Source organism: Lithobates pipiens, unplaced genomic scaffold, assembly GCF_037356315.1.
Source record: "Lithobates pipiens isolate NorthernLeopardFrog02 unplaced genomic scaffold, aLitPip1_a1.2 Scaffold_19, whole genome shotgun sequence".
Taxonomy (NCBI): domain Eukaryota; kingdom Metazoa; phylum Chordata; class Amphibia; order Anura; family Ranidae; genus Lithobates; species Lithobates pipiens.
In genome coordinates this window covers 31,300,789-31,314,273 of record NW_027507764.1, presented here as the reverse complement: position 1 = coordinate 31,314,273, position 13,485 = coordinate 31,300,789, and the positions used below count along the sequence as shown (strand labels likewise).

The following is a 13,485-nucleotide window of genomic DNA, read 5'->3' as shown; positions in this document are numbered from 1 at the left end:
CCGCCCACTCACCGTCTGGCCGGCACTTACCCTGTCTTGGCGGGGCAACAGATGATGGTGACGAGCGGGGTCCTTCATGCGTCTCCTGTCGTCCTCAACTCCCGTCCTCTTCTCCAGATAGGCGTCCAATAGTGGTGCCTGTCGTTTCAGCCAGTCAGGTGACAGGTAACAGACCTGAGCATCTGATTGGCGGAGAGGTGGTTCAGTGTTCGGAAAGTGAATATTCATTCGCTTTTCTAACACAGCTGGGTGAACTGCTAGTGCTAAGCATGTCGCTCGCTGTTTACCTTTTTTGACACCTATTAGAGCCTATGGCTCTAATCAGGTGCTTAAAAAACACCCCTGCTGCTGTAATTCAGGTGTCTGGCACCCGAAAAGGGGCCGGGCACCTGAATAGGGGGAGTCAGCAGCGGCCATGAATAGATTCATGCAATGCAGGAATCTATCTATCGGTGATAGAGGGGGTGGCAGGAGAAAGGGGGTGGCGTCAGTGCGCTCTTATAGACGCACCACCACTGAGAGGGAGTGTCATCCATTATATTAGAGGAGGCCATGTCTCCTACCAGCAGAGATTCAACATATTGCTGGGCATTTGGTCGCCTTGAGGAGACCGCGGGCGCAGAACGGCAGGGTATGCCAGGGGGAATTTTAGATTGTGCTGCTGCAGCTGTGAACAGATGGGAGCAAGAAAGATCTCCGCTGCTTGGAGACCTCCACCGAATAAACAGTGAAGAGTAATTGTTTGTGGCTGTCCACAGAGAGGCCCCGTGCCTTGCAGTAATGTTGTAGTATGGTGTGCTTTTCTGCATATTTTAAGTAGCGTACAATTACTGGCCATGGCTTGGGTTGTGGAGGGTCTATGTGGTTCGCTTGTTCCACTACACAGGGGTAGCAGAGACCCAGAGCTTCAGGTATGCAGTGGCTGCAAAGCTCCATTAGAGATGTTGTCTCGCAAGACTCAGGGAGACCTATTATGCATAGGTTATTCCAACAGGACCGGTTCTCGAGGTCCTCAAACTTGTCTATAAGGCATTGAGGTACTCCTGTGTGGGTACGTATAGAGGCCGTTACCTGGTGTAATCTTTTCTCCACTGAGGACATCCGTTGCTCTGCCTCCTGCAGCCTATGGGTCTGGCTGTGAAGATCCTCCTGTAGCTGCTCCATGCCATGCTGGACAGCCTTATCCACTGCCTCTGTGATCATGGGTGTGAGGAGTAGAGCTACCACCAAGGCTATTTTGGCATGTGACACCTCTGTGTCCTCTGGGGAATGCAATACCTGAGAGGAGTGAGGCGGAGCGGTGATATCCTCGGCCGAGGGAGCGGCCGCCATCTTAGCAGCCATGTCTGCCTGTGTCAAACTGACTCTGGGCAGCCTGTGTGGGGCGAGGAGCAGTGCCCTCCAGGAATAGATCCATCTGACCCTCAGGATCGCAGCACTATAAACTGCCTGTAGGAGCCAATGCTGTGCCGTGGCTGGTAGAAGCAAATGAGCTGAGGGGAGGGGGAGCCGTAGCCATGACAGATCACTCCATCCTCCGGAACTGGAAGTAGGTAGCCATATTTTAGCTATAGGGTGGTCGGGAAATGGATAAAATACACATTTCCTGCAGACAAATCTATAGACTTAGCAGTGATTTCACCACAAAACTTCCAAATGTATTATTCCTCAATGTCGTTCATTGTGCTGCTTAGGCAAAAATTACATTTTGTCACTTTTATATCTTCATTTTTCTTTTTACTTTCTGATATATTTCTGTGTTAAAATTATAAAATGAGACTAATGAGGGGCATTTCTGGCACACGAACAGGTCCACTCCAGGGTAGACGAGAGTTTTTAAGACATTTAAAGGGGTTGTAAACCCTTACATACCACTTTATGCTACAGGTAAGCCTATAATAAGGCGTACCTGTAGCTACCCCGGATATCTCCTGTCCCCTGAATGTGCCAATGTCATCGGCACATGCGCACTGGAGCAAACTGAAGAAATGGCACATATGCAATGCTGGGGGAGTGACGTCATTGCAGTTCTGGCCAATCACAGCGCCGGAGCCGCGATACCCGGAAGTAACCCCCGGTAGAGATGTCGTCGACCAGAGGGGGGTATGAGGACTGATGCGGGGGCTTCGATGTAAGCTTAGTAATTCATCCATGTCTTTATGGACCTTGCTTTGAATAATGGTGCACAGTCATGTTGGAACAGGAAGGGACCATCCAATATCAGGTCATTCATCCCTACTGATCACCCTACAGATACACACATTGTCAGGTCATTCATCCCTATTGATCCTCCTATAGATACATACATTGTCAGGTCATTCATCCCTATTGATCCTCCTATAGATACATACATTGTCAGGTCATTCATCCCTACTGATCACCCTACAGATACATAAATTGTCAGATCATTCATCCCTACTGATCACCCTACAGATACACACATTGTTGGGTCATTCATCCCTACTGATCACCCTACAGATACATACATTGTCATGTCATTCATCCCTACTGATCACCCTACAGATACATACATTGTTGGGTCATTCATCCCTACTGATCACCCTACAGAAACATATATTATGTGCTGAGGGAAAATAAATTGTCACCCAAATCTCTTGATGTAATTCATTCTTTTAATCACTTTACAGCTCAGTGTGAGAAGCCGGAGGACAGAAGGCTGAAGATGGATCCAGAGAAAACATTTTATAATATTGGAGATACAGTGACAGTAAAATGTCCGGATGGATTTTTCCCTCCTTATCCCTCTGCACAATGTGTGAATGATGGGTTCTCCAATCAGTGGAATAATACACTACGATGTATACGTGAGTAGTAAACCTCAGTATATAGACTGCAGGAACCCAGAGCAACCAATCAGCAGTCACCTCTCTTTGGTCAGACTCATCTAAACTGATGTGTATAGTGTAATGCACCAATCAGGTTTTATGTACATCATTGCTGTCTGTCTGGTCATATTACATACATAACCCTGTATATTACATACACTTTGTGTAATGAACATGGGAATACTTTATTTTGTCCAACTAAATCTACATGTATCATTGTAATCAGATCCAATATAAGCAAACACCATGAGAGCGATCTGATTGTACATCACAGTTATTATTAATACAATCTACAATCTTCCCATTGAGACTTTCTGACTTCTTTTTAACCACTTAAAAACCATAAGGATTTACCCCCTTAACCGGTTCCCAAACAGCGCACAACGATGTACGTCGACAGAATGGCATGGGCAGGCATATTGGCGTACATGTACGTCCAATCTTCAATGCCACCCTGCCATCGGGAGTGCGCCGCCGGCGGCACGCTCCCGTGCTGGTCGGGCCCCCCGTGAGTCCGGTCGCGGGACCCGCGGACTCGATCGCCGCGGGCATACCCGCGATCATCTCACGGGATGGCTGAATGGAGGAAATGCATTTCTCCATTCTGCCTAGCAACTAGTGACGCTGATCTCTGCTCCATGTGATTGGAGCAGAGATCAGTGTTCACTAAATGAAAGGCCAACCCCCCCACAGTTAGTAACACACCCCTAGGAACACTTAACCCCTACACTGCCACCCACTGGTTAACCCCTTCACTGCCAGTGTCATTTACACAGGAATCACTGCATTTATATAGCAGTGATTACTGTATAAATGACAATGGTCCCAAAAATGTGTCAAAAATGTCCGATGGGTCCCCCACAATGTCGCAGTCACAATAAAAATCGCTGATCGCCGCCATTACTAGTAAAAAAAATAATAATAAAAAATTATTAATAAAAATGCTATAAAACTATCCCTATTTTGTAAATGCTATAACTTTTGCGCAAACCAATCAATAATCGCTTATTGCGATTTTTTTTACCAAAAATATGTAGAAGAATACGTATCGGCCTAAACTGAGGGAAAAAAAGTTTTTTTTATATATTTTTGGGGGATATTTATTATAACAAAAAGTAAAAAATAATGCGTTTTTTTCAAAATTGTCGCTCTATTTTTGTTTATAGCGCAAAAAATAAAAACCGCAGGGGTGATCAAATACCACCAAAAGAAAGCTCTATTTGTGGGAAAAAAAGGACGTCAATTTTGTTTGGGAGCCACGTCGCACGACCGCGCAATTGTCAGTTAAAGCGACGCAGTGCCGAATCGCAAAAAGTGGTCTGGTCTTTGACTAGCAAAATGGTCCGGTCTGTAAGTGGTTAATGACCAGGCCATTTATTTCTTTACGGCACTGCGTCACTTTAACTGAAAATTGCGCGGTTGTGTGACGTTGCACTCAAATAAAATTTACATCCTTTTTTTCCCAAAAATAGAGCTTTTTTTTGGTGATATGTGATCACCTCTGCGGTTTTAGTTTTTTGCTATAATAAATATCCCCAAACAATATAAAAAAAAAACAAATGTATTCATCAGTTTAGGCCGATATATATTCTTATTACATTAATACATTGATCAGTGCTATAAAAATGGCAGGGAAGGGGTTAACACTAGGGGCGATCAGGGGGTTAAATGTGTTCCCTGGGTATGTTCTAACTGTATGGGAGATGGGCTACCAGGGACATGACAGCGATCATTCCCGATCACTGGGAACAGTAGATCTCTGACATGTCCCCTGGTAGAACAGGGAATCTCCTTGTTTACAAAGACAGTTCCCCATTCTGCCTCTGTATTAGGCAATCACGGGTCCGCCCGACCCACAGGCACGCTCCCATAGTGTGCAGCGGGTGTGAATGCGTGCCGTCGGATATTACAGCTGTCCCCTGGCATCTCTTCACTGAGAACTGAGCCACTGAACACCGCCGATGGCTCCGTTCTTTCACCTCCCCAAGCGGAGAAATGCTGACTGTCAGTCTGCATCTCTCCTGCTCTGCTCCTCCACGCTCATTGGAGCGCTGAGCTGTGGAGGGGCGGGGAGCGGCCATTTCAGCTTCTCAGCGGCTTGCTGAAACAGCCATCATTCAAGGCAGCTGGCGGATCCAGACTTCACAAGTCGGTAAGATACGCTGCCTTGACTGATTGCAGTGACGTCAGTGGAAAGCGAACTTCAGAGCACTCTCCATTGAAAACGGGTCACAGGAGGGCAAAATGAATTGCACTCCTGTGACCCTTAGGAAAGGCCCAGACTAAAAAGCTCAGGCTGGACTTCTCCTTTAAGTATGATCTCTCAGCATGGCTCCACTCCAGCCTCTCAACAGGAAACACTATTTAACCCTGCGCACTACAAGCCAGCTTTGTCCTAGCAGCAGTTGTGTCTAGGCTTCTGTGTGGTGTCCTGCTCTATGTTTATCTCTGACTTCTGTGTACCGACCTTGGCATGTTCTTCCTGACCATCCCTGTCTGCTAGTAACCCTGAGCTTTGTGTACCTTCCTGACAATCCCTGTCTGCTAGTTGCCCCGACCTTGGCTTGTTCTCCTGACTAGCCTGTGCTTAACCCTGAACTGCTGCTTCCACTCTGTCCATCCGAGCCGGTCTGTGAGCATGAGCTGAGAGACCCTGGGGCTGCAACCTGGAGTCAGCTGAAGCCAAATCCATCCTCACCACTAGAGCCTCTGGTGAATACCTGCTGGCTCTTAAACTCCGCGCCCTGGGCAATCTTCCACTCCAGCTTCCTGCTTGGCCCTTGTCAGTGTTCAGGTGGAGCTACTTTCCTGAACCACCCAGAGCTCCATCTGTAGCAACCAGCCGAAGGGTCCACAACCTTAGCGGTGCACCCCTAACCTCTGCGGTTTGCATCTGTCACCTGGTCTCTGGTGCTGACACATGGTCAGGTCACTACTAAAAGCCCAGCACACACCTGACCAATTATTATGCTGGCTGTTCTGAATACATGGACTAAAGATTTCCTCCCACCAGGTTCACTTAGAAAGGAACTCTGATTGTATCAGCCTATCCTCAAGATTTTTAGCTTGACAGGCTACCAGCTTAGGAGCAGGTCCCACTATAGTCACCAGGCCAGGACTGTTTGTCAGTATGCTCCAATGTTTTTCCAGGATAATGCATACTGTATTCCACTGTGCTCCAAATTCTATTATTACTCCTACTGGGCTTGGATTTACTTGTCCTTTACTTTCATTACTAGTCTCTATAGATAGAAGGCTCTCTTTACTCCGACCAGCTACCTTCTTTCTGGCCTTGTGAATTTGACCATCGGAGTAACTGCTCTTACGGAATCTCCCATACATTTCAACTTCCTCCTTCCTGAATTCACAAGTTTTGGGACAGTTTCTTTTTATCCTAAACAACTGGCCCACTGGGATCCCATTCTTCAACCAGGGAGGATGATGATTTTCTGCTCTTAAAAGAGTATTAGCCTCAGTTTCTTTGTGGAATGTGCGATTGCGCAGTTGTCCTTGTTCAATGGCTATCCACAGGTCAAGGAAGGGGATCTGTGTACGATCAAAGATGCAGGTCAAATATATGTTGCATTTATTTTTGTTGAGTTGCTCAACAAATTTATGTAAAGCTTCTGTCACCTCTCCATAATACCATTACATCGTCGATGTACCTTAACCATGTATTTACATACATCCATATACAGTTTTTTGGGGTCTCTTACTAAAGACTGTGGCAATCATTACAATAATTCCCTATTGGCCAACCAGGCCTTGGTTCCTGCTTTTGATAATTGGGTATCGGATTGAAATCCTTTCTCTCGGATGAGATCTTCTGACACAGAGTGCAATATTCCACCCTTGTTCATCTCTTCCAGTTTCTTGTCCTGAGAGGAGGAGACTGATCAGGTTTGGTTGTTTTTCTCTAAGCTAATACCTATAAATCCTACAAAAGGATTTGAATGAAGCTTGTTCATTTGGAAATGATTTGTTTTCATTTTCTTCACTCCTCGGGTCAGGTACATTCTGGACTTCAACTGATCTTAGGCTCTCAGGTCATTCATCCCTACTGATCACCCTACAGATACATACATTGTCAGGTCATTCATCCCTACTGATCATCCTACAGATACATACATTGTCAGGTCATTCATCCCTACTGATCACCCTACAGATACATACATTGTCAGGTCATTCATCCCTACTGATCACCCTACAGATACATACATTGTCAGGTCATTCATCCCTACTGATCACCCTACAGATACATACATTGTCAGGTCATTCATCCCTACTGATCACCCTACAGATACATACATTGTCAGGTCATTCATCCCTACTGATCACCCTACAGATACATACATTATGTGCCAAGGGAAAAAAAATTATTTTTCACATTGTTCCCAACTCTCTCAAATGTAATTCTTTCTTCTAATCACTTTACAGGGATGTGTAGAAAGCCGGAGGACACAATGATGAAGATGGATCCAGAGAAGACATTTTATAATATTGGAGAGACAGTGACAGTAACATGTCCAGTTGGATATTTTCCTTTTTACCCCTCTGTACAATGTGTGAATTATGGGTTCTACAATCATTGGAATAATATACCACGATGTTTAGGTGAGTAGTAAACCTTAATATACAGACTGCAGGAACCCAGAGCAACCAATCAGCAGTCACCTCTCTTTGGTCTGACTTATCTAAACTGATGTAAGATAAAACCTGATTGGTGCATTGCACTCTACACATCATTACTGTCTGTATGGCCTTATTACATACACTTTGTATAATGAATGTGGGAATACTGTGTGCTGTCCAACTAAATCTACATGTATCATTATAATCAGATCCAATATAACGGTAGCACCCTCTACCTTAGGTAGGTAGGTGCTAGTGTAGTGGGTTTGTTTTGTACTGTCAGTGCAGGTAAATTTAGGCAGGCCTATGCTGTGAGCTAGACCTGTTTGTTTTGATGTGGGGGCAGGGGAGTGGTTTAGCGTAGCAGCAGGAGACTGACATGGGCTTCAGCTCTTGGGCGCCTCTTCTGGTTTTCAGAAGGTTCTGCAAAAGAGGTAGGGCAGAGAGCTGGAGTGACATGAGGGAGCCCTGACCAATCCCCAACTAGGATTGGCAGGGGGCAGGCCTCCTATATATATCTATGGTCAGCCTGCTTTGGGAGGAGTTATTGGGTGGAAGAACTGGATGATGAAGTGTTACACTGTCGTGGACTGAGGAAACCCCCTTTCCGGGGGGGTTAACTCAGGCCTGGAGCTTGGGAGCTGTGAGGGAGCCTCTCTCTACATGGTCATTAAGAGGTGTCCTGGAACAGGAGCTGGAAGAGGACAGTTGGGAGCACTGCCAGGAAAGTCATTCAGGAGGGATCCATGCCGGGGTCGGTGAGTGAGAAGCGCAGTTTGAAGCTCTGGAAGAGACATGTCAGGATTTGGATGTGGAGCCAGAGGGAGAGACTGTGGTATTGTACTGGAGTCAAGTCTTTGCAGCCACGAGGGCTGGCAGGATTGGCATTGGACATGCTGGGATCAGTATTCCACCGTGTCAGTTAGCACATATATTCTTCTCAACTAAAACGGTTTATACCACAAAGGGGACTGCAGACCCCTGCCTGTAAAGGGCTACTAGGAAAGGCCTAGCCATGTGCTAACGGTGACAGGAACCTAGATTTGGACAGTGAAGTGAAGCAAGTGATCTCAAGTAGAGTGCTGGAGGAGATGTGCAGAGGAAGAGACTCAACATTGAAGGAACAACTATTACGATAGATTCCAAATGCGTTGGGTTATCTCTTTTGTTATGTTTTGTAATTCTTACCTCTGTATCTACCCCTCTGCATCCTGTATTTTCATGTCTTGCACAATTGTGATATCTTTTACTTCACTTAATAAACAAGCAATATTTTGATAATAACATTGCATAACTTTACCGAACCAGTGTCCCGTTTAAAGTCCCAATTAAAGAAAACCCTTTTTCAGTGATTTATGATTTAAGAAATCCTGCACCACCAAAATGAGGACATGTGTCAGGCATGGCACATGTGTCAACTTTCCCTGTCTAAGGACAGACAGGAGGTTGGTGCCATTATCTCACACCACCATTTCTGGCTCCAGCTGGCATGGTGTGAACCACCTCTGGGCCTGCCCCTGCAGAGCTGCAAGAATCTCTGCTCCTGTGTGGTTCCTTTCCCCTAGACATACCAACTGAAGCAGGGAATGCCATCTTTTAGCCTGACTCATTGAAAACCGCTTAGTGGGTACTTGTGGTTCATAGGACAATTCAGCAGGGGAGGACACTGAGGATGAAGAGGAGGAGGAAGGGGTAGAGCTGACAAATCTCACATCATCTCTAGCTGTATGGAGACGCGGCGGTACAACAAGCTGAAGCCCTGAGCCTTGTCCTGCATGCTTCTGAGTTGCAAGCAGAGTTACCCAGTGTGCTGTGAACTAAATACTTCACCCCTGACCATGCTTGCTGGACAACATGTCAGCAGTAACGTGGATTTTGCGGCTGACTGCCTTGCCCAATGATACCACAACATGGCCTTCCACGTGATGGTAGAGAGCTGGAATAGCCTTATATGAAAAGTAAAAGGGACTAGGAACCTGCCATTGTGGTACAGCACATTCTGCAAATGCATGGAAGGGGACAATATCCACTAGATGGAAAGCCGGTAATTGTAAATCCAGCAGCTTTGAAAAGCTTGCATTTAGATGCTGGGCATGTGGGTGACAGGGACTGTATTTTTTTTCGCTGCAGCAGATGAGGCAGAGAAATTTGCTGGCTATAGTCTACAGCTGATGGTGTGCTACTGGCAGATGTGCTGCAAGGACCTAGGACACCCTGCGCTATACCATCATCCCTGTCAGTGGAGGCTGCTGAGAGGTCATGAGGTATAACGGGTGTAGACTGTGGTGAGTAATAGGAAGTAACAGAATTGCATCCCTTTTGTGTGGCTTTCAGGTGCTCTTGCCAACAGGCTGAGTGGTGGGAGGTTAAATGCCTTGTCAAGCATGTGGTACCCAAATGGCTGGTGTTTTTGCCACGCTTGATGTGCTTGAGACGAAGTTTGAAAATAGCAGCAGTGCGATCGGCTGCACATATGCTAAAAAAGGCCCAGACAGCTGAACTGTGGGAAGAGAGCTAGGAGATAACAGCTCCACTATGTGATGGAATAGTGTGGCTGCTCTCTACACTTCCATGATGGCTGCCTCCATTGTGGTTGTGCCTCATCCTCACTTTTCTCCTCTGCTCCAGGGATGAGCTTTATTGTTCGAGTTGAACTCATGTTCGCCTCGAACATTGGCTGTTCGCCAATTCGCCAAACAGCGAACAATTTTGAGTGTTTGCGGCAAATTCGAAAGCCCGCGGAACACCCTTTAAAAGTCTATGGGGGAAATCAAAAGTGCTAATTTTAAAGGCTTATATATTATAGTATGCCTGTAAAGGGGCACATGTTTCCCATGTTTAGAACAATCTGACAGCAAAATGACATTTCTAAAGGAAAAAAAATAATTTAAAACTACTCGCGGCTATAATGAATTGTCGGTCCGGCAATACACATAAAAGTTGATTGATAAAAACGGCATGGGGATTTCCCCACAGGGGAACCCCCGAACCAAAATTTAAAAAAAAAATGCATGGGGGTCCCCCTAAATTCCATACCAGGCCCTTCAGCTCTGCTATGGATATTAAGGGGAACCCTGCACCAATTTTTTTATAAAAATGGCGTGGGGGTCCCCCTCAAAAACCATACCAGACCTGATTTTAAGGGGAACCACACACCAAATTTTTTTTTAAAAATGGTGTGGGGTCCCCCCTAAAAATCCATATCAGACCCTTATCTGAGCACGCTACCTGGCAGGCCCCAGGAAAAGAGGGGGGACACATACCAGGCCACATGCCCTCAACATTGTGAGGGTGATTTGATGTAGCCAAAGGACCTTGTCCCCATGTTGATGGGGAGAAGGGCCTCATCCCCACAACCCTTGCCCAGTGGTTGTGGGGGTCTGCGGGCGGGGGGCTTATCGGAATCTGGAAGCCCCTTTAACAAGGGGACCCCCAGATTCCGCCCCCCGTGTGAATTGGTAATGGGGTACAAATGTACCCCTACCATTTCACAAAAAAAATTACAAAAAGGTTAAAAAACACAAGAGACTGTTTTTGACAAGTCCTTTATTAATTTCTTCTTCTTTCATCTTCTTTCTTCTGGTCTTCCTTCGGTGTTCTTCTTGTTCCTCCAACTTCTTCTTCTTCATCTTCTTCTTTATCTTCTTCTTCCTTTGCTCTTCTCGTCCCGCATCTTGCTCCGCCTTCTTCTCCGCTCAGTCCGCACAATCCGCCTCAATCCGCCTCAGTGGGAGTCTTCAGCCGTGTGACGATTCGATTCTTTGAAGCGTCACACGGGCAAGGGTTGTGGGGATGAAGCCCTTCTCCCCATCAACATGGGGACAAGGTGCTTTGAGGGGCTACGTCAAATCACCCTCACAATGTTGAGGGTATGTGGCCTGGTGGCCTGGTACGGTTCAGGAGGGTGGGCGCTCTCTCATCCCCCCCTCTTTTCCTGCGGCCTGCCAGGTAGCGTGCTCGGATAAGGATCTGGTAAGGATTTTGACGAGGGACCCCACGCCATTTTTTTTTAAAACTTTGGTGCAGGGTTCCCCTTAAAATCCATAGCAGACCTGAAGAGCCAGGAATGGAATTTAGGGGGACCCGCACACATTTTTTTTTTAAATTTTGGTTCGGGGTTCCCCTTCGGGCAAATCCCCATGCCGATTTTATCAATTAACTTTTATGTGTATTGCCGGACCGACAATTCATTGTAGCCGCGAGTAGTTTTAAATGACTTTTTTTCCCTTTAGAAATGTAATTTTGCTGTCAGACTGTTCTAAACACGGGAAATATGCACACAGGCATACTATACACACCCCCCAGGTACGAAAATTTAAAGGGATATTACACTTTTATTGTTTCACTTTAAGCATTATTAAAATCACTGCTCTCGAAAAAAAACGGCTGTTTTTAAAACTTTTTTTTGCATTGATACATGTCCCCTGGGGCAGGACCCGGGTCCCCAAACACTTTTTGTGACAATGCCATGCATATAAGCCTTTAACCACTTCAATACCGGGCACTTATACACCTTCCTGCTCAGACGAATTTTGAGCTTTCAGCGCTGTCGCACTTTGAATGACAATTGCGCGGTCATGCTACACTGTACCCAAATGACACACAAATAGAGATTTCTTTTGGTGGTATTTGATCGCATCTGGGATTTTTATTTTCTGCTAAACAAATAAAAAAAGATTGACAATTTTGAAAAAAACATGTTTTTCTTTTGTTTCAGTTACAAAACTTTGTAAATAAGTAAGTTTTCTCCTTCACTGATGGGCACTGACGGAGCTGCAGTGACGGGCACTGATAAGGAGGCACTGATGGGCACCGATGATGTGGCATCAATGAAGTGGCACTGATTGGCGGAACTGATATGTGGCACTGACTTGAGACACAGATAGACACTGATAGGTGGCACAAATAGGCACTGATAGGTGGCACAGATTGGCATGGATAGGTGGCATGAATTGGCATGGATGGGCTGCATGGACAGGTGGCACGGATGGGCACGGATGGGCATGGATAGGCACTAATAGGCGGCACGGATGGGCACTGATATGCGGCACAAATGGGCACGGATAGGCGGCATGGATGGGCACTGATAGGCGGAGCGGATAGGCACTGATAGGTAGCACGGATGGGCACTGATAAGCGGCATTGTAGTGTAAAGTATTGTAGGGATGGATGCCAATCAGTGTCAAACAATAATGCATGGCAATCAGTGATGCCCATTGTGGGCGCTGATTGGCATCCATTGTGGGCACTGATTGCCATCCATTATGGGCACTGACTGGCATCCCTGGTGGTCTAAGGGGGCATACCTGATGCTGGGCATCCCTGGTGGTCTGGTGGCATCCCTGGTGGTCCAGTGTGGGCATCCTCGGGGGGGCTGCGCTGATAATCAATCAGCACAGACCCCCCCTGTCAGAAGAGCAGCCGATCGGCTCTCCTCTACTCGCGTCTGACAAACGCGAGTGAGGAAAAGCCGATCACCGGCTCTTCCTATTTACAATGTGATCAGCTGTGATTATGATTGGACAAGGCTTAATATCATGATCACGTCATATGAGGTCCGGTCAGGATATTAAAACCACTTTGCCACCGTCATTTTGCTATATGGCGGGCGGCAAGTGGTTAAAATTAGCAATTTTGATTACTCATGTTCATGTCCCATAGACTTTAATGGTGTTCGCATGTTTGAACACATTTTTTGCCTGTTCGCATGTTCTGGTGTGAACCGAATGGGGGGGGGGGGGGGGGGGGGTGGTGTTTGGCTCATCCTACTCTGATAGCCAATTTGTGTACCAGTGTTCTCCCTCTTTAGAGGCTCATGTTCCTACCTTCATCAACCTCAGAACCAACATCTGAATCAAGTAATGGAAGTGCATCGTAAGGAGCAAGTGACCGATGCTGTGTTTAAATATACCTCTAACCAAACAACAGGCACATGGTTAAACACCATAGGATTGTTTAAATGCGGTGCCGTTAGATGTTACATTTGCAACCTAATAGGAGATTCTCA

At 46.2% G+C, this 13,485-nt stretch overlaps 1 protein-coding gene across 3 annotated transcripts in view; it reads left to right on the top strand.

Moving 5' to 3' along the window:
- The window catches only part of LOC143995870 (uncharacterized), a 207,934-nt gene that overhangs the window by 28,746 nt on the left and 165,703 nt on the right, over nucleotides 1-13,485 (top strand). For all 3 annotated transcript variants that reach the window (XM_077490596.1, XM_077490595.1, XM_077490594.1), the window contains exons 3-4: nucleotides 2,649-2,825; nucleotides 7,284-7,460. In XM_077490596.1, the coding sequence (XP_077346722.1) occupies nucleotides 2,649-2,825; nucleotides 7,284-7,460 (354 nt within the window). The remainder of the gene's footprint in view (nucleotides 1-2,648; nucleotides 2,826-7,283; nucleotides 7,461-13,485) is intronic.